This window comes from Diuraphis noxia, unplaced genomic scaffold (genome assembly GCF_037042655.1).
Source record: "Diuraphis noxia isolate RWA-SAM2 unplaced genomic scaffold, SU_Dnox_SAM2 contig0006, whole genome shotgun sequence".
Classification (NCBI taxonomy): domain Eukaryota; kingdom Metazoa; phylum Arthropoda; class Insecta; order Hemiptera; family Aphididae; genus Diuraphis; species Diuraphis noxia.
In genome coordinates, this window is record NW_028301716.1 from 351914 (window position 1) to 374838 (window position 22925).

The window sequence follows — 22925 nt, forward strand, 5'->3', positions numbered from 1 at the left end:
GATTCAAGAATTGGAACAACCTATAAAGATTGCTGTGGCCAAACAAAAGGAAATGCTTTACGCCAGATACTGAGGTACAATTCATGTATTCTCTAATATTGAAAATAAATTTAGAAAAATTACTTTTAGAAATGTACTTTTTGTACCAGATTTGTTGCATAATTTATTCTCTGTAAGAAAGATTGAAGAGAAGGGAATGAAAGTAATTTTTTATAATGCTAAAGTTTTAATACAACAGAATGATAATTTAGTTGCCATGGGAGAAAGAAATGACAAAATGTATCAGATTAAATTTAATATGTATGAAACGTATGACTCAGCTAATGCTAATTTAGTTATCGAGGAAAATGCAAATTTATGGCATCAAAGGCTTGGTCATTTATGTAAATCAAATTTGTCTAGATTAATCAAAGAGAAAATGGTTGATGGAATTCACATTTCTACAAAAATTATAGATGAACTTGATGTTGTGTGTGAATCATGTGTAGGAGGTAAACAAACAAGACGTCCATTCAAGGAAAGGTTGCTTCAACGGTCAAGTCGCCCTTTGGAGCTTATACATACAGATGTTTGTGGTCCAATATCTCCTGCGACATGGGATAACAAACGGTACATTTTAACATTGATTGATGACTATACTCATTTCACAATGGTTTATCTTTTATCAAAAAGAAGTGAAGTATTAGAATGTGTTATGCAGTATGAGGCTTATGTAACATCAAAACATAACTATAAAATATCTCATATAAGATGTGATAATGAAGGAGAATATACTTCTAACGATTTTAAAGAATTTTGCGTTACTAAGGGTATACAGATTCAATACACCACGGTCTATACACCACAATTAAATGGAGTAGCTGAACGCATGAATAGAACCTTGTTAGAAAAAGCTCGCTGTGTAATACTACATTCAGGTGTTAAAAAGGAATTATGGGGAGAAGCAATTTTATCATCTACCTATGTAACAAACAGAAGTCCTTGTCGTTCATTACAATCTAACAAAACTCCAGCTGAGTTGTGGACAAATAAAAGGGTAAATCTATCTAAATTAAAAGTTTTTGGTTGTGAAGCGTTCGTTCACATTCCTGAAGAAAATAGAACAAAGTTAGATTCTAAAACAAAGAAATGCATTATGGTTGGTTACAACATAAATGGTTATAGACTTTGGAGTGAAGATGAAAATAAAATTGTTGTATCAAGAGATGTAATATTTAATGAACAAATTTTTCAAAAGCAAAGTATTGAAGATACACATATTATTGATGAAATTAAATGTTCAGATCAAGATGATGTAACCCAGGATATAGAGAAAACAACTGTGAATGAAGAAAAACCACCCAAAACTTCAAGAATAAGAAAAACACCAATATGGCATGAAGATTATGGTTTTAGTGTTTTGGCACTGAATGCAGATACCTTTATTGATGATCTACCGCATGACTATAATTCAATTATAGGTCGACATGATGAAAAACTATGGTTAAAGGCAATTGATGAAGAACTTCAGTCATTAAATAAAAATGATACATGGGAATTAATGCCACTACCTACCGGACGAAAATTTATAGATAGTAAATGGGTTTTCAAAATTAAAAGGGACAATGAGGGAAACATCCTTAAATATAAGACTAGGTTGGTAGCAAGAGGTTTTCTTCAAAAACATGGAGTTGACTTTAATGACACATATGCTCCTGTTGCAAAGCTTACAACTGTCCGAGCTATACTAGCATTAATAAATGAAAAAACATTATGCGCTCATCAAATGGATGTTAAGACAGCATTTTTGAATGGGTACCTACATGAAGAAATATACATGGCATTACCAGAAGGACTCAAAGACAATAAGGACACAAAATATGTATGTAAATTAAATAAATCTCTATATGGACTGAAACAGGCAAGTAAGTGCTGGAATGAAAGATTTCATACATATATTACTAAACTAGGTTTCCAAAGATCAGATAATGATTTTTGTTTATATATTAATACTCAATGTGATGAAGGTTTGAGTTATCTTATTCTATATTTTGATGATATATTAATTGTTAGTAAACACTTATATGAAGTTAATAATATTAAAGATAACCTTAAGAAGGAGTTTGATATGACTGATGGTGGTGAATTGAATTTTTTCCTTGGCATTCACATTAAAATAAATCATGACACATTAGAAATTGATCAAATACAATATTTAAAAAATGTTTTTAAAAAATTCAACATTGAAGACAGTCACCCAATATCAACACCTATAGAACAAAAATTAAATCTAGCTTATGATAAAAATGATGAAATCTGTGACAAACCATATAAACAATTAATTGGTTGTTTAATGTATGCAATGCTTGGTACAAGACCAGACCTGTGTCATGCTGTTAGTTATTTTAGCAGATATCAATGTCATCCAACTGAACAACATTGGGTACATCTGAAACGTGTTCTACGTTATATTAAAGGTAGTCTTAATCACAAACTTTGTTACAAGAAAAGCATAAATATGCCTCAAGTTTTGTCTGTATATGTTGATGCTGACTGGGGTAATGATATCAATGATCGCCGATCTACTACAGGATATCTGATTAAACTTTATGGTTGTACAATTTCATGGTGTTCTAGAAAACAACAAACGGTTGCAATATCGTCAACAGAGTCAGAGTACATGGCTGTGAGTGATGCGATATGTGAGGTACTATGGATAAGGAGTCTTATATCATTTTTAAACTTAAATGTTAGTGAACCTACATTAATTTATGAAGATAATCAAAGTTGCATTAAATTAGCATCAAACCCTGAATACCATAAACGCACTAAACATATTGATATAAAACATCACTACATTCGAGAAAAAGTTCAAGAAGGAACAGTGCAGTTAAAATATATTCATACAACAGATCAAGAAGCTGATATGCTGACGAAATCCCTACCTACAAATAAATTCAAGGATAATTTGTTAAAAATTGGATTACATGTTTAATTATTTCTATTGTTTGTATAATGTATATTGTTAATTTTTTTGTTTAATGCAGGAATTGAAGGGGAGTGTTGAAGTTAGACACAATTCCTTGCTACATTTTATTTTGTTAGGTTATGTTTTTCTATGTTCTTATATGATGTACATTGTACCTACTGATCTTAATGTAATTTTGTTCGTTACATTTTTTATTACGACTTACGGTTGTCTTATTATGTTTTAATTAATTAAACTATTGAAGTGATTTAAAGGCGATATGTTTTCCTTATTTATTTATTTTATAATTCAATAATAATTACTTCGTGTTATATTATTGTGGTCACCTATACTCATTACCATAGCGCAAGTCACGGCACACAACTGCAAAAATCGTAAGAGGTGTCGTGGCGCAACAATAACAATAATTTAGAATTATAAAAAGAAGTACAATTGTATATATACTTTCATTATTTGCAGTCAATAGTGATGAAGAAACATCCTGTTGTAGGCAAGAATAATTTGAAATATCAACTGAAAATTAAAAGTCATAATTACAACATAAAAATGGAATTGTATTGACATTTTAAACGTACTAGGGTTTGATGTTTCATTTTTTTTTTTTTGTTCGTTATTATTGCAGGTTGTAGATATTACCGTATTTGAAGAAGTTTTAAATTTAACGTGGTTAGAATTAGCAGCTGTATTCGTCTCATCATTGACATAATCTAATAAATTAATTAAAATTCTTTAAATTGTTATAATTGTGTTGAAAATTCAGTAAAAATAAATTAAAAATTCATAATTTACCGTTTATAAATTCATCAGCAACAATATCTGAAAATCAAATTAAATTTTTAGAATAATTGAAGAGGAAACTATTTTAAACATCCATAATTAGTTTAATATTTTAATATACAACTCTTATTGTATAATACAATAATATATCACTTTTATTATTATTGTATTATTATGTTATACTAGATATTATTATATGGAAACCTATATATGCATATACAACATATTAGAATACCTGATATATCAAATAAATTATTGGCATCATCACTTCCAAGATGAATATTTTGATTGGTAATAAGTGGATTGTAATCTCTATCATGATCAGTATCATCAATTGAAGCTATAAGAATAAGAATAATAAATATATGAATTTAACTTATTTGTTGTTTAAACCATAATATTATAATTATTATTATAATTAAATGACATATAGACTTACAAATCTCTGAAGAACATTGATCGCTATCAACATCATCATTAAAATTAATTAACAGTGATGACATACTATTGGAAGACTTATCTTTCGTATATATATTTTTTTTTTCACCAATTTTTTGTTTCTTAAATATTTTTAAATCTGATGTATCTAATAATGTTGTATTCTGTGTTTTTAAAGAATTGTTTGGTGTTTTAGCAAAAGTTGATTTTTTTTTGTGATTCAGTAACAGGTGCTAAAACAAACAATAAAATAATATGTGATATAATCATATTATTATTTAGTTATATTAAATAATAGAATAAGTTAAATTATAAAACTTACAAACTTCTGCAGGAGGATATTGATTACCGGCATTAATTGTATTATTAATTGAAGATGTAGACGTTGTGTGATGTAGATTGACTATGTTGGATTTATTCCTTGTTACGATTTGTCTGTCATAAGTTGGTATTTTTTCAACAGATTTGTCAGACGATATTACTTCTACTATTGAATTCAGTATAACAGTATAATTATTATGAATTTGGAATGTACAAAAAATAGATATTTTTAAAAGCAATGATTTTTTTTATAGTTATATTTCATTATGTTTTTATTTTGGAGAGTAGGTGTAGCTTACCTGATGGTGTTGAAGACTTATTGTGTTGTTTTTCTGTGACGATCAATTTTTTTTGTTTATTACTAGTTGTTTGGGCATCTAAGTCGTCCAGATCAGAAGTATACAATCCACGTTTTGCTTTGTCCAGTGCATCAGTAAATGACACTATAAAAATAAACAAAACATAAATATCTAATCCTATATTAATTAATGATATAATAGGTATATGTATCAATTACTATCCATTTATAATTATTTACATAAATTAAACTTACTTATGTTTGTTGAAAACACTTGACAGTCATAATATGAGAAATCAAATCCATTAAGCCTTGTTTTATTTGCTCGATACTTGGCTCATTAATTAATGAATCATTATTCGGCCATGCACATTTAGTGCTATTTTGATTAAGCCAATAGATTGGAACGGGCTCCACTGAATCATCACTTATAAAGTGAACAATAGTCCACATTTTTGGTTAAGACTTATATTTTAAGTTAATTATTAACTAGTTGCAGCTGCAACTTGCAATAGCAGGTATATATATGCACTTAAATAAAAAATAAAAAATACTTAAATTAATTGTTTGACAAGAATATTTTAAAATTAAAATACATGATCATATGAATTTATAGCATCTATATAAAAGATATATAATCTTGAAATACAACTATAACTAATAAAATAAAATAAAACATAAAATAAATTTCCCTATTAAGGAAAATTGATATACCTACCTAATATATATATTATATAAGAATAAAATAATTTAAAAGTTAATGAAATAGGAACTAGATTATAGGTATAGGTATAGTTAGAATAATGTATTAATAGTTGTTGTTAAAATGAATGATTGGATAAGCAACGTTCAAGTCGTTAATTGTTAAGATCATATATTTAGTCAGTTTAAGCTGATGGTTCTAAAATAAAAAAAAAATAAAAATATATTTAGTCACCACATCTTCAATGTTAAAAATTCTTATTTGCTTAGAGAATTTTTTTACTTTATAAATGCCTAATTTTTCACTTTTTAATGGTTTGGAAAAAAAGCTACTCATTTTTTCAAATTGTCTTCCCAATAGAATCATCTTCTGTAGATCTTGACTATAACAAATATTTAAAATTTTAATAATAATGTTAACTTCTCCCGGGGAAAATAACGGATGTTTACATTCGACCATCCTGCGTCCTTCGATCGCCCCCGATCGACGCTGGTCCTTCGTCGCCCACTGCGACCGTTGCTTCACCACTTGATCACCAGAGCGCACGACCCGTTAACACAAACGCGATCGCCTCCGCACGACCTCTGGCGAACAAGTCCAGGTCCCTCACAACATGCACACTGCGTCCTTCGGAACAAATCCCACTTCTGATGTATGTTAACTTCTCCCGGGGAAAATAACGGATGTTTACAATAATAAATATATTTTTTATTTTCAAACCAACATATGAATTAGGAGTAGAATGGGTTTTAATTTGAATTTTATCCAATAATAGTATTCTATATTGAGGAGAAGAAGTTCCATCTATTAGATGGTCCACTATGCAACAATTGAAAGTTCTGGTTAAAATCATTTTCATTTACAAGTTTATCTGCTAAAATGTTGGGTTTAAATTTTTCTTCACACCTTCTCACCACTTGCTGTAGAGGTTTATCATTTTTTCGAACCATTTTTTTTAAATAGCTCATATAATTTTCAAATTTAAAACAGCTTACTGTATCAAGGGACCCATAGTTATCATAATCTTCAAATAAATGAATTAAAGCATGTATATTAGCAGAAATAAAGTGTTTACGATATAAGTTTCCAAACTTTTGAACAAATATGGTCATTAGTGATTGAGCAAAAAATGATAAATGGTTGTAATTAGGACTTAGAAAGATGATCATTGCAACGTGTAAACACAAAAAATGTTCATATAATTCTTTAGACACAATTGATTGAATAGCTATAGGCCCAATATACAATAAAAATAGCCTAAACTCAGTGGCCTCCCATCTTGGTAATTCTTCTAAAGATCTCGGTTTTCTTGCAAAGTCATTAGATATATTACATTTTAAAGACAAGAGTCTTTCTGAAATTTTCTTAATCAAATTTGGATTCATTTTTTGTTTGTTTACATCTATATGCCTATATATCTATCATGCCATCTCCTCCTTTCCATAACATGATTATTTTTTTCATAGCACCAAGGCATACAACATGCATATAGTCTAAACTAAAATTGTTCACTATATCAAGAGAAGGGATATTTAATATTTCTGTTATATCATCACAGCTACTATGATATTGTCGTTGTATTTTATTTAGAAAATCATCATGAGTTCTTTTAGGACATTCTGTATCAGGAAAACAAACTCTTCTTAACAAATATTGACCTTGAACTGTGCATCTAGAGCATGAAAAAAATCCTGTATGTGATTTTGTCTTAAGCAAAAATGCTTTAGCTGGCATATCACAACAAAAACAATCAATAATTACATCTTTATGAACTGTGGTTAAAGTTGTATTGTTGAAAATGTCTACATCAATACCATTTTGAATGAGGGCCTTTACTTCATCAACAAAATCTTTAATATAAATATTGCTATCATCAGGTTTATTATGACCCCAATAAATTCCAATGGGAAAAACAGTTTGATTATTTTACCTTATATAACCTAGAATCGGCCAAAAACAACCACCAGAACTTTTGGCTAATGGTAAGCCATCTATTCCAATGACTAATTTAATTGTTTCATCAGAAAATAGTTTATCTAAATGTTTCATAATATTAAAAGCTACTCCGAAATGATAATAATACCCAGGAGAAACACTTTTCAATTCAACAGGCTTATTGTACGAAACACTAGAATTATACATCTTATAGAAAGTTCTGCTCGTAATAGGAAGATCTTGAAAACATTTATGGCCTTTCAAAATTTTTAACAATTTATCAAATGTACTATTGGGTACATTATTTTCAGAAGCCCATTGATACAAATTTTCATTAATCGATTGTTTCAAAAATGAGGTATGATCCAGGTCACTATCTGAAGTATCAGCATTTTCAGGTCTTATAAATGCACTAATGTTATTTGCTCCAAGATCAAAACTTTTATTAAAATAAGATGTAGAAGGTTCAAATTGGAAATTATTTACTGTATCTGCAGTATCCTGACAAGTTAAATCATTAGGGCTATTGCCAATTTCAGATGAAAGAGTAGCAATGTTATTAGGCAATTGTGGGGAAGACGCATCTGCAAGTCAATGTTTAATTAAATTAATCTCGTATTCTTCTGCGTTTGGTTGATTTACTTAGACTATTTTGTCTTAGCATTATAGCTGTAAAAATATATTTTAAGAAGAAATCTGAAATATCTAGGTAGTGACAAATATATGAATGTAAAATAATCAAAATATTATGTACATAAGGTGCCTATAGTAATATTACGTTATAATATTATGGAGATTACAGCTGCAGTATTATTACAATATTATGTTACAAACTTACCACTCAAATGCTAATAAGAATAAAATATTAATTATATAAATTTAAAATATTAAATAACTTACGAATACACGGCGTGCTTTAGTAAATATCTTTGAATTAAGTTAATTTATTCTTCGAAAATTATAACACTGTAATCGTATCGTAATGTACTTAAGTACGAAAAGGTGTGTGACACAATCATATACGAAATACGAAACGCACGGCAACACAATAAATTAAAATTATACGAGTACTAATACTTATGACACGGCAGAAAAAGTTACAACAATACTTACGAGTCCACGTGCTTTACAAAATAACTTTGAATAAAGTAAATGTATTGACTACTATTCGAAAACTATAACATATTATGAGTATCTAATTAACTATACCTATAGCTATGACCAGGGTCGGAGTGGCCCGCCGGGCAACCGGGACAATGCCCGGTGGCCTGGCTTGCTTATATTAGAAGTGGCCTGGTCCTGGTGTGATGAAAATAATTAATATTTAAAATATTTAGCTGTTTTTGATGATTGTAAAAACAACGAAAACAAATTAATAATGGGATATGTGAACCACCAATTATAAGTAGTAAATACTCTAAGTTGCGATAACTCGTTTTCTTATTATCGGTCGTTTTATCATAATAATAGACAAGTAAAACAGGCAATATATAAATAGTTATTCAAACGGGGTATATTATTTTGTAATTGACTCAAAACAACAAGGTACCTATATGACAATGGTTGTAAATAACATCACAGGTTTGCATTTTTATTTAATAATACCAAATACCACAGATTATGTTTGTAGTTTGTATAATCTGCGATAATACGATCAGTACGGAATAAATCCAAGCCGTAAAGTTTTAATAAGTTAATGTGCAATTTTCTATTTGTTTTTTATTTTCAATATTCATAAAAATTACAAAAACCAGAACAAACGAAAAGGAGGACATGAGAGGGAACAAAATAAAAATAAAAGGCTCTTGTCTGTGATTGGGAAAAAGTGTGAAAAAATTAATTAATTTTTCAAAGGTAGGTATTGACATATTGTAGTATGCAGAGTTGGGCAAAATAATATTATCTAGTTAATTATTTGAATTAGTATAATTTGGAATAAAAAAATATTCGAATAAACATATTTTTATAGTAAAATATTATATAAATAAAATTGTATTTAAATACCCCCTACTCTGGTAGTATGTTATTACTTTAAATTTAGGTAAATTTTTAAATTTTTGTCAATGCATAATATATTATGCTCATGCAAATAAGCTGATGGTACCTATTACTTTTCTTATTTAAGAAGTAGATAACGCTGTCATTACTAACGAGTTGGGCAGTAATAATAATTTGCTAAGCAAATTGTTATTGTAAAATATTATTTAATAAATTTCCTAAAACAAGAAGCTTAAGTGTTTTTATAATATATAAGTATAAAAATAAATTTCTATAGTAATGATATATTTGTGTTAATATAAAATAATATCTGTGTTCAGTTATAAGATTACTTAGAAGGAGTTTTTTGGTTCAAATACTTGATATTATAATGAATAAACATTTTTATGGTTGATACCTACTACCTACTTTACAATAGAAGCTAGGAAGAATATAAAATGTGTATAATAATAAATTGATAATATCTTCTAGCAATATGTAGGCTAAATAAATTGTTTTATACTTCACCCAATCAAAAAAATGGTAAGCACACATCTAGCAGTAAGACAATAAATTGTAAGAAATTAAATTTGAAAAAAATGGCCTGAAAATATCTGTTTGCCCGGTAAGAATTGTTGGGCCACTCCGCCCCTGGCTATGACAATGAAATGGCATAAAATAGCGCAAGGCACATCAACAAAAATTTAACTATATATAGATTATGGCCGAACTACAAAAACAGTTTATTATTTTATTTAAGATTTTCGTCTTTCGATAAGAAAATGTAATGACAAATGACGTCGGAGACCATTAGACAAATTATCAAAATAGAATTTAGTAACATAATAATATAGGTATTATATATAACTGCATCTATGTCCCATATTATGATATAAATAACATAAAGACAAGACCGTTATAGTTTACTTGTTAGAGGTTATAGATCATTAGGTAGGCGCATAACGAAAATAATATGCTATGAGTGATAATATAACAAATTGTTTTGTGATAATATGCTTGACGTTATTATACTGACGATCGTATCGCGCAGAAACGAACCAAAAGCATTATCAATATTATCATTGTAAACCAGTGTCCAGTAAAAGTAAGCCCATAGACCTATCTTATATACCTAATAGGTCTATGAGTAAACCTAACCTGCATGCGGATGCGGGTTCTTGGAGCAAGATAATAATATTTATTATATTATATTATTAATATATAATTTTATCTTTATATATTATATTATATATTATCATTATATTATATATAATATTACCATACATGCAGTTGGGTCTAGAATCTGGATACCATACTAAATAGTAAATATACTATACTAATGTTTTTATTATATCATACACCAGGCAATAATATGCCTATATTAATCCAACTGGCTCGTGACCATATTATATAAATTAGCAATTTATATAGGTATAAAAATAAAATTAAAAATATTTTAATAAAATTTTCAGAATTACAAAATATCTTACAATTTTTAAGTATATTTTATCAAAATGAACCAGTAGGTATATAATATAATATTATAATATATGTTATGGCCCGCAATATATACATTTTAAATGTGTCTCTCAAATTGAAAAAGGTCGGGTACCCCTGCCATACACTGAATTAAATGTTCTGCTTATTTCTTAAAATTTAAGACATAAGTTATTAATTTATTATGTTGTTATTCAGGAATGGATTAGGAAAATATATATTGGTCCGGAAAAATATTCTAAATAGATCTAACGCATATAATAAGTCGTTGGCGTCTTGTGAACCTCATCTTGATAGTTTAATGGAAGCATTTTTTTTTATACTAACTGATTTGTCTTAACGAATTAAAATTTAGATAGAAATAGCTGGTAAAGTGTATTTAAAAATAAAATATTCAGTGACTATAAAGTATAAATTATAATACAGTATAATAATATAATATATTGTATATAACGATTATAACGTAGGTATTGATGAATATATATATATAAATAATAAGCCGCAGCGTAGTGTATTGTAACTTTGTAAGCCGCGTAGTAATATATTTGAGAGTATCTATACCTGCTATACTGTTAGGTATTCAAATAATTTTTCAAGTATGTTATAAAGACTTTCTATTATTATACCAACAAGTTTACAATAAGTTAATAAGCACTTTTTTTAATTATTAGAAATACATTTAAAAAAATATACTATAAAAGGTTTACAATTATTATTAATATATATATTATATATATTACCTAACCTAATATATTCAAGATAAACTTTTTTATATATCTTATGAATATCAGGACCAATATATTTTGCATATATATGCATCATTAAAAAGATATCCAAAAATATTCTTAACAAATCAGATTTTTGATATACTATTTCTGATATTAAATAGATACATTTTAAATATGTTATTCAAGATAAACTTTTTTAAATATCATATAAATATTAATGACAATATATTCTATATGTATCGTTAACATGATATCCAATCAATAATCTAAAGAAATCGGATTTTTGATATATTATTTCTGATATTAAATGGTTACACTGTAAATATGTGATTTAAGATATACATTTTTAGATATCAAATATATATTAATTATAACATGTACAGCAAATATCGTGCGGAAAATATCTAATTTATATTGCGCACAAATTACTTTCTTGATATTAGAATCTTGATATCGTGCAGTTATGTAACAAATATATAAACACATACATTGATTTTAAGTTATCTTTAAGACATTGTGAGCATATTACTTAACAAATATACAAAAAATTATATAAACTGAATATCAAATATATATTAATATAATATCACATTTGCTATATGGGATGGGTTGTTGTGTTTTACTCAATATGTGTTCAGAGGAAGATAATTTTATTGCTACAGAACTACCACAAGAAGAACCTCAAAATATAACATTAGCAGATTTAAATCCAAGATCTTTAGATGCCCGTACAAAAGGAATGGCAAAGTGCCAAACATTATCAAACTTATTGTAATTCAAACATTTAATAGGAATGACACTTGTTTTATTATCAAATAAAGAAATATAACTACAATAAGTTAACTTAGTAGACAATTTAAATAGGTAAAATACTAACATTTCACTTATTATTTAAAAGGGCTTTAAGCAAGTCCATTTTTTCATTGTGACGCTTTTCACGGTCTAGTTCTCTTTGTTTTTTATTAGCTTCCTTTTCTTTGTGCATAGCAATTAAAACATCTGTGACAGAAGTTTTAACTCTTTTGTTCGATACCTTTGGCACATCTTTCGGTGCAGTAATAACGTCTTTCATTATTCGTTTGAGTCCAGAACTTGATGTACCTTAAAAAAAAAAGAACATAAATTACTTTTAAAAACTTAATTTTTTTAAACACTCATAAGAATGTAATATCTATCACGTTTCAGTTTTTTAATAACTTACCAACTTGGCTGGCTCAATAGTCGTCCAATGAAGCAATTTTTGCGAACTCATCATCGACCATACAAAAGTTAGGAGAAAATCCAGTAGTGTTGTTATTTTTGGTTGATATTTTATTTCTTTTCAAAACTGTTTTGTATCTATTTTCTATTTGTACATCTGTTAAGGAGTAGTTAAATTTTTCTTCAATGTCATGTTTAATTTTCACCCACGTACACTTTTTATTTTTAAATTTTTTCATCGGACCAATTTGTTCCATATATTGATGGTAACATTCCAACATAAAACTTGTATTTTCGTCTGTCCAAGCACTTTTTAAGACAGGTGTTGTAATATTCTCTGTAAAAACAATATAATCTATATTTTAAATATTTATAAATATATATTATTTATTAAATAGAACATAACAATATGACCAAATAAGCCAATATTTTAGCCCATATGTTCATTCCCTCTGTTCACAGAACACTTTCCCAGCTGAAGAATAGTCACAGAAGTCAAACATATATATGCATAATCTAAAATAAAACCTGTTAACGGCGATGCATTACTTGCAAGCAAGTCATTATTACTCTCTTTGCTGTTTTGAGCCATAGACCTATTGAAGCATTACACAATTTTAAAAATATTAAGAATCAAAATAACTTACACAGAGATTTCTATAATCAATCAATTAATTATTCAATAATAATATATTAATTATTAGTTATTACCTGTGAGATTATAGAGTTTTTTAGGCCCTATATACCACCCACAATGTAAGGGGAACACTTACATCGTAACCTGCAGGCCGCACCGCGTGTTGACCCGAAGGCCAAGTCGGTGGAACTTGCAGGCTTTTATACACGCAGTGGGAAATGAATCCCAAAGATTTATTTAAAAAGGGGAAAAAGTAAAAAATAATATTAATAAAAAAATGTGACAGAATATAAGGTTATCATATAGTTATATTTTACACGGTTATAAGTAAATGTTGTGATTCAAACAACATGAATAAAATAATATAACATTAGGAACATGGCAATTGCAATTCAGAAAATATATAATAATTTAGCACATGGCAAAGTGCATAAAATACAAGGAAAAAATATTGTGCATAAAATACTTACAGGGAAAAAAATATATAACAATTTGGCACATGGCAAAGTGCATAAAATACAGGGGAAAAAATATATAACAATTTGGCACATGGCAAAGTGCATAAAATACAGGGAAAAAATATATAATAATTTAGCACATGGCAAAGTGCATAAAATACAGGGAAAAAATATATAATAATTTAGTACATGGCAAAGTGCATAAAATACAGGGGAAAAAATATATAATAATTTGGCACATGGCAAAATTATAAGGAAAGTAATGGAGAAAAATACAAGAAATAATGCTACGGCTCCGACAAGCGGTTACCGGCACGGAATGATAATCATACGTCGGTATGACACATTATACTCTTATATGTATTAAAGGAAAAGACCCACGGCTCCGCATGACGGTTACCGGGGCACCTATTAGGAGAAATGGAGGATAAGTAGAAATAAGTTGTAGTGATACATAATCAAAATGAAAAAAGGGAAAAATAATACTTAATTATCTCGGGACACCGTTGAGGAGAACCGGAGTGTAAAAAAAACAGTGGTGATACATAATCAAAATGAAAAAACAAGGGGAAGTTGGGGGAAAATAATACTTGACAACTGCTGGTGGCTTGAGATGTTGGTAACCGGTGGCTGCGATGAGCTGGCCACGTGGGCCGTCGATACCTTATACTCGTGATCGACATGGCCCATCTGCACCGGTTACGTTGAATACGGTTGTGGATGTTAGCCGCCGGGCCTTCCACGGCCCCAGATAGTCGACTTAGCGCATCATGGCGTCGGTGAACATTGAAAAAAAAACAGGAACGTCAGGAACACCAAATGACAACCGCGTGGCTTTTTGACGTCGACGGACGGCTCGGCAGTCGGCGGACGTGACAAATGGGACGTGCTCAAAAGTCAGTGGTCATGAAAAGAGTGTCGAGACGTCAGCAGACGGCTCGGCTTGCCGGTCACCGTTGTCGAAATGTTGATAGAGTGGGACGTGTGCAGTGTCGCTTTTTGCGGGGATATACAATAATAGTGGCTTCAGATGTCTTGTCAGCATGTACCAGCGGACGCAACCGTATCGCTGACAGCGCAAGTAACCACAGCTTCCGAGCTAAGTCGTCGGACACTACGTTGAAGAGGGTTGGGGGACAGTGCTTATATAACATGACTATTGTTCGTATTAATCGCAACGCGCTATTGTACTAATAGGAAAACCATTAAAGTAATGGTCACAGACCGATAATGTGATAGTACTATTATTGTGGGGAAAGGTGTGTTCAATGAATAATAATATTAATAGAGGCCTAAAATTCTGTGACGTTACATACCTTTGTAAACCTGCGACTTCAATATTGTCTATTTTATGAGATCTATACCAGTAGCACAAAATAAAATTAATAAATATATTAAAATATTTTTTAAATTGGAGGAAATATTAATTACTCAATATAACTTTTCTGTAGTGTTGGCACGTTGGCAATCATGATAATATGTACTTGTATCAAAAATTTGAAAGCATTTAGGACAAATCTATACAGTATAAATAAATAAAAATACCAGTATGTATTGTTGTAAACAAAAAATAAAAATGCATTGTGGTAATCGTGTAAAAGAAAATCATTTGAAATAGCAATTCCTATTAACCCTTTATGTGCTGCCCAACGGAATTTCCAACAAAAAACTTAAGAATGCGTACACAATAATATTTATTTATTATAACTTATAATCAAAAGGTAGTTATTGTTTTATTTATTTAGCATACAATATGGGCTTAAAATTAATGAATAAAAGTCATGGTGACATTTAGCAATATTGAATCCTAGTTTGTTAGCCCATGCAACAATTGCATTCAGATCATCTTGTAGGATAAGACAGTCGTTCAAAGAGTCAATACGATGGAATACTTTTACATCATCTGCAAATGCTAGGAGCTGTGCATGCTTTAATGAACGGTTAATACTATTTAATTAATTATTATAAGATTCCCATTTAAAACCAAAATAGATATAGTAAGGAAATGTAGAAATGAAACTTTGATATTTTGAGCGCAGAAAGAAACAATTTTTAGAATATATTTGTGCATGAATATTGAAGTCGTTAATTTTATTAACTACGACCTCTCACAAGTATTACGTAACGCCGCCGGCTCTGTGTATGTAATAATAAAGAAGTATAATATTCTTTATTAGTAATTGAATAAAATAAATTATTTATAGTTAAATACCACTTTATAACACCACATTCTTACTAGTTGTTTTACGCGATAACAATAAGGTATAGATGGATACAAAAAACCACACATTTAATCCTTTTTCAGTACACGAGTACACCAACTATTTAAATTTATTATACACTAGGTATGCACTTTTACATGACTACATAATAGGCTTTATGCCTTTATGTGACATATAAAGCTCTGATATAACATAATAAATCATTTGGGATAGATGATTAATGATTAATAATTTAAAACTCTGCCTACTTATGAAAACTACTTACGTCAAATGTTTCAACATCGGAATCGGACGACATTCTGGCATATACTGTTTTACTGTTATAAGTATTTATTCTGCTAAAAAAATATTTAAAATGTACAAATTATTAAAATGTTTAATTTTTACCGTTGTTATAAAATATAAAATTATAAATAGTATTCATAATCAATTTTATTTCTTCCCATGTCAACATATTTTGTTTTCCATGATTTACACTTCATTGTATTCGATTTATTAAAAACTAGTGCAACACTCGCATAGTGCTAGTGGAAGTTCCGTGCACACTATTTTGTCAAATCAAAAACGCTATAAGTTAAAAAAAAAATTGCGTAGTAGCCACTAGCGTTTAATCTAGTCGATCTAGTATCATTTGATATTACTCACATTTGTTAAAATCATTAGACTTAAATTGCGTACTAAGAGAGTTGGCTTCAAGTAAAGAAAGAAAAAAAAGTTATTTGATTAAATAGTTTTTGTTTTATATATTAACTTTAGTTTAATATTTGTTGTAATTTGTTAATAAATTTAAAAGTTATTAATTTATTATGAAAATTTGTATTAAATTAATGAAATATCAAGTATTTACTTTTATCATACTAAAATTAGTAGTTTTATAGACATTAATTGTATATACCTATTAATTTTATAATTTTATAATGCAATTGACAATTAGTGAAATAGTTTAAAAAAATATCGTTCTGCGAGCGTACCGAGAATTCGCTCAGAATCGTTTTTTGTAAATATTGATTTTTTATATCATTGAATTCAAATTTAAGTATTTAACACCTAATGAACAACAGAGTAATAACTAATAATAATATCAGGTATCATAAATTATTCTCAGCGAGGTGCAAAAATTTCACTAATAGCTTATTCTGTGCTTATAGGACCTATAGGTGTCACTTGAAAATTTGTGGTAGGTCAGTGGTATTTTTGATAAGTATTACAAACTAGAAGTTATAATTGATATAAAACTATATGCAAGAGTTATGAGTTTATGATTACAATGAAATGTGTAGGATACTCAAACTTTTCATTTTTCGTTAATCCGTTGACGAGATATAGTCTCCCAAAGTTGGATGGTTTTGGGGTGGTGTTTGTCCTGTGTAAATATGTTTACTTATATTGGGGCACAACTTAGGCTTAGCTATCGTACTTACTGAATTTATTTGAAAAGTGTATTATGTTTTACGCTAAAGTACCAAAATCCCAATTGCTGCGGCCGCGGTACTGACCCCACATAACATACTAACTTTAAATAAATGTTAATTCAATATCACAAAAATAATGTTAATCATTAAATAAACATTGAATTTTGATTGAGAAATGTTCATTTAAACATTAAAATAACCTTACGTTAACATTGATTGGTCAAAAATTCTAAATTGATTAAACATCATAATCTAAACGTGTAATCAATGTTGTTAAATTAAGCGTTATCAAACATTATTATACCACATAAACAAGATTTAATAAATTTCAAATAAATCATTATTTAACCAAAAATTAGACATTTATGTAACATTCATTACCAATCTACATAGTAGATTACGCAAAATTCGTTAATGGATGGAGGGGAGGGGGAATTATTTGTTTAACAAATTATTCATATATACATACATATTATACATTATATATTGTATATTAATCATTATTTAATTATAAAAACATTTTTATTATATTTAATAATATGATAGAAAATGATAGAATATAATATAAAAAAAAAAATTTACATATGTTATAAACGTATTGCAGATTACAAATAAAATTGAAATGTACCTTATTTAACAAAATATAAAAAAAAGTGAAGACCATCCCCCACATCAAGTACACCACTGAATGTATACTGTATATATAATAGTTGTTATTAGCTCATAATTAAATAAAATTATAACATAAAATATTATGAATATAAAAAAATCAATTTTACATAATATTAATATTACATAATATATTTATAATATTATAAATGTATTGCTGAATACAAATAAAATTGAAAATTTACCTTATTTAAATATAAAAAAAAGTGAAGACCGTCTCCAGACATCAATACACCACGGAATGTATACAGTATATATATATATATATAATTGTTATTAGCTCATAATGAAATAAAATTATAATATAAAATTAAAACAATAAAATTGTTTCTTATTATATTTGATAATGTGATAGAAAATTATTTTACATATGTTATAAATGTATGGCAGAATATAAATAAAATTGAAAATGTACTTAATTTAATTATAAAAAAGTGAAGATCATCTGATAAATGAAAAAAAATATGCAATCCAGTAACTTCCTGGAATTCCCAATATTATACATTATTAATTATTTGCTGACTTGCTGTAGTAGTCATCGTATCAGATTTTTTTTTAATTTTGAAGGGAGATTGAATAAGCACATATTTAATAACTTCTTCTATGTCATTAGTGCAAGTTTCTAACATAGAAAACTTTTTAATTTGTTGAACAGACTCTAAAAAAAAAAAATTTTAACAACACACATAAAGCATTACAAAACCAATAAGTATTTAAATGTGGAAAAATTAATATATTATATTTTTTTTACTAAAAAAAACTAACATTCAAAAGTTTACTTTACATTATATTATACACATTATACAATGAAAATAAATGCACAAAACTGAAATCTGACAGGTTATTTAAATTAAAGTTTAACTCATTTAATATTGTAACTATGGAGGCATAGACAATTCTAATATTCTATATAGGAAATGTATTATTTTTATATATAAATTTATTAGGTTAAAATAAGAATGTGTTTATAAACACATATAAATGACTGTTTGATGTATAATATTTCTAAGATGACATAGGTGCGAGGGTTAAGATATTTAAATATAGTGTTACTGAAGTTTAAACTCTATTTAAAATTAGTAAATACAAGGAATCTATTATTTTTGTCAAAAGTGCAAAAGAAAATATCACTTATTATCAAACTAATTATATAATACAAGAGCAACCTTGTAAAATTCTAAGCCATAAAAATAATTTATAATTGCATGCATAAAAATAGTTATATTATATATATACATAAAATTACTTACCAAAAATTAATTTATTTGTCATTAGTTTGGAAAAACTTTGCTTTTTATTGCCACGGCCATTATATGAAAAAGCACACAAAACTTCTTGAATAAATAACATTGACATTATTCGTTTAACCATAATTTTAATGGTTTTTCCTCCAATTGCAGAGAGTCGTTTTACCTAAAAATTAAAGACTTATAGTATAAGTATATACATAGGCGAAACTAGAAAATTGTATTAGGACAGGCCAAATGAAAAATATGAAAAAAATTCTAATTATAAAATAAATTTTTTTATTTAAATTTAAAATTTTATTATGTCAGTATATTATACAGTTAGTATTAGGTCAGGCCATGGCCTTAGTGGCCTGACCCGTAGTTTCGCCTATGAGTATATAGTATACTTATATAGTATATCTTATCAATATAAAATTAAACTACATTTAATTTGAATAGGAATAATTACCAAATAAGCACGATAAGTTTTATCACTGATTAATTTTATTTCCAATTCGTCTAACTGGTCAAGTGAATTTATAGGCAAGTCCAAATCAAACTGATAATTATCTGTAATATCTGTTTCATAATTCTTGGGTTTCAAGTTATTATTACTTTCTTCTATGAGTTTAGTGAGATTATTGAGTTTTTCATCAAGTGTACGAATTTCAAATTTCATTGTAAGTAGCTGGTGAAGGACAGACTTTTGAAAAACAATATCTGTTTACAAAAAACATATAAAATATCATATAAATTATTATTATTAGTATATATAAATATATATTTATTTTAAAGTAATACAAATATATTAAAACTTTGCTATAAACATTAAATTGAACAAGTCAGAAATTAAAATAAGGTTATGACAATGAAAACTTTTGGTTAAAATAGTAATAAGTAACTTACCATTTTTAGTCGTAATTGAATTTGCATTTACTTTTTGTTTACTGGTTAAAATACTTTTTCCTATCAACAAAAACCATAAAAATATTAAAACAATTATTATAAATTTAAAAAAAAATTGACTATTGATTACTAACCATATGATTCAGATATCAAAGAGTTGTCATAATTTGTCGTAGAAGCAGAATTTTCAGAACTTTTACAATGTTCAGATAAATCAAGAAATAAACTTCGTTTTGCACCTTTGGGAATAGATATTGGATAATATGATAATATAGTAAAAATAAAAAAGATAAATAGTATGCTTTTACTGTAGGTACTATTATATTACCATTTGATAAAGATGAAATTGATTCATTATTACTAATGTTTTTTGATTTTTCATATAAAGGTGATTTTTTTTTTGCTGAGTTTAATAACAAAAAAAAAAAAAAACAATGTATATTTAAATTAGTGAAATAATAATATAGATAATAAATTTATAATAATGAAACATTAAAATCACCTGTAGAAGAAGATTGTGAATGTTCATTGGCAACTTTCAATGGAGTTGAAGAGTTTTCAATAATTTCAACTAAAGTTTCTTTTTCTGGACAAATATTAAGATTGTCATCTGTAAAAATGTATTAACTAATTGTAGTTTCATATGATCTTTTAAAGCATTGAAAAAAAATTTTTAGGTATTTTAAAACTATGTCTTATACCTAACAAATCTTCTCCGACATCATTATTAGTATACATTTTTAATGGTGACCAACCATTAAAACATTTCATCTGGTTGTTATTTTCAGAGCAAGTTTTCTTTTTCTTAAACAGATTTGGTTGATTAGAAATATGTTCTGTATCTAATAGAATAAAAAGGATATAAGCTACACATATATATTATTATAAATTAATTCAAATCATTATATTTTATTGATTTTACCAGAAATAAAACATGGCATATCATCATCATCATTAGATTGTTCTCGGTCTATCGTGTAAAAATAAAAATCAATTAAAACTATATTTTATCATTATTTATTTATTATGATATGTAAAGTACTGATTCACTACTTCAATAAATTTTGCCCAAGAACCTACATATTTGTACTTCTTACCAATTGTACCACAAAGACTCCTGCGGGGGTGGCGGTTGGCCTTAGATGGTGATAAATAATATATATAATAAATGTTACCCAGATTATCTCCAAATAGAATAACAAAATAAATTTTAACGTGACCTGCAAAGGATCGGGTGACCAGAACAACATATATATAAGAAACTATTTTTGATTGCACTGTCGTGCTATAAATGTATAATAGATTAACAAAGATCAAGTAGATTATAATACAATATATGAGTACTAACTGGTGGGCGCCCAAAAGATTATAATATAATAATAATAATTAATACAAACACTTAGGTAATACCAGTAAATAATAATAGATATGCTAACGTGATTGTTACCACAGCTCAAACATAGATACAATTTTTGTGGTACAAATAATAGTCAAATTCAAGGTGTTAACGATACCGGTCCGGCCATCCACCTCACCAACTCCTAGGCTTGGAATGCTTGGACAGTGTACCCACGGGATAATATATAATGCAGCTGCCGGGCCAGGGATCTCCGACTCCGCGTCCGCGTGGTCAAAAACACGTCGTCTGAGGGCGACGTCGCACAAACGGACAACAACGGCACAAGACGGCCAACAACGGCACACAAAAATGGCCAACAACGACGCGGAACGGTGTGGACGTAGCACACACACACGCACCGAGAGCGAGTACGTTGCTCGGGAGAATGAACAGACGACCGATCGACGCTGGACATACGCCGATTTTATATATATCAGAGGGGAGGAGGGGGACGTAGAGCTCGGCGAGCTTATCGAGTATAAAGGTCATTATATTCACGCTGTAATACGAAATTATAACGATAAGCTTAATATATCTCGAACATCCTCCCCCCCTTGGAAGACGTAGGGCGGCTTACAACTGGATGTGGATGGAATGGCATATAATGATCGACCAAGGTGACCACTGCTGAAGAACTTGATTGAAGTCTGAGGAAGATGACAACCTGATACATTACACATAATTAAAAGAAAGAAAAAAGAAAAGAAAAATACAATGTTCAAAACAAAGAATAATAATATTTTAAAGAATCGCCAAATACGATGAATATAATGCAAATAAAGGGAAGTTAGTAAAATAATATAATAAATAGATCGTAGCATGAAATAATAATTCAATAAATTACCTTATAATATCAAATGGTCACCCAAATAACCTTGCAAAAGGGCGCACAGTCTCAAAATAATCAAAAATAATTATACATAAGGCAATAATAATTTATATCAATACAATTTAACAGCGTAACAAAAAATCAAAAAAACCAAAAAACAAATACCTATGCCACGATTTACAATTCATGAGTAAATAATTAATACATTTTTTTTTTTTTTTATATATATATAATACATCAATGGCAATAGATATCAATAAAAATTCAAACAAACATAACTCTACGCATCCTTTACCTCCGATGCCCACAGGACCTAGGGTAC

The 22925-nt window shown here is 28.2% G+C and overlaps 1 protein-coding gene and 1 pseudogene across 1 annotated transcript; both read right to left on the reverse strand.

Moving 5' to 3' along the window:
- Positions 1-6284: 6284 nt before the first annotated feature.
- On the reverse strand, positions 6285-6993 carry LOC149054434 (uncharacterized; annotated as a pseudogene).
- An 11065-nt stretch (positions 6994-18058) lies between these two features.
- Positions 18059-21497, reverse strand: LOC149054435 (uncharacterized). Its single transcript, XM_089230002.1, has 9 exons — positions 21298-21497; positions 21077-21217; positions 20878-20985; positions 20704-20778; positions 20510-20614; positions 20376-20435; positions 19939-20189; positions 19491-19653; positions 18059-18898 (listed from the first exon to the last, which is right to left on the reverse strand). Exons 1-9 carry the CDS (start codon positions 21314-21316, stop codon positions 18738-18740), a joined length of 1083 nt encoding a protein of 360 aa, XP_089086128.1. The 5' UTR covers positions 21317-21497; the 3' UTR covers positions 18059-18737.
- Positions 21498-22925: the final 1428 nt, after the last annotated feature.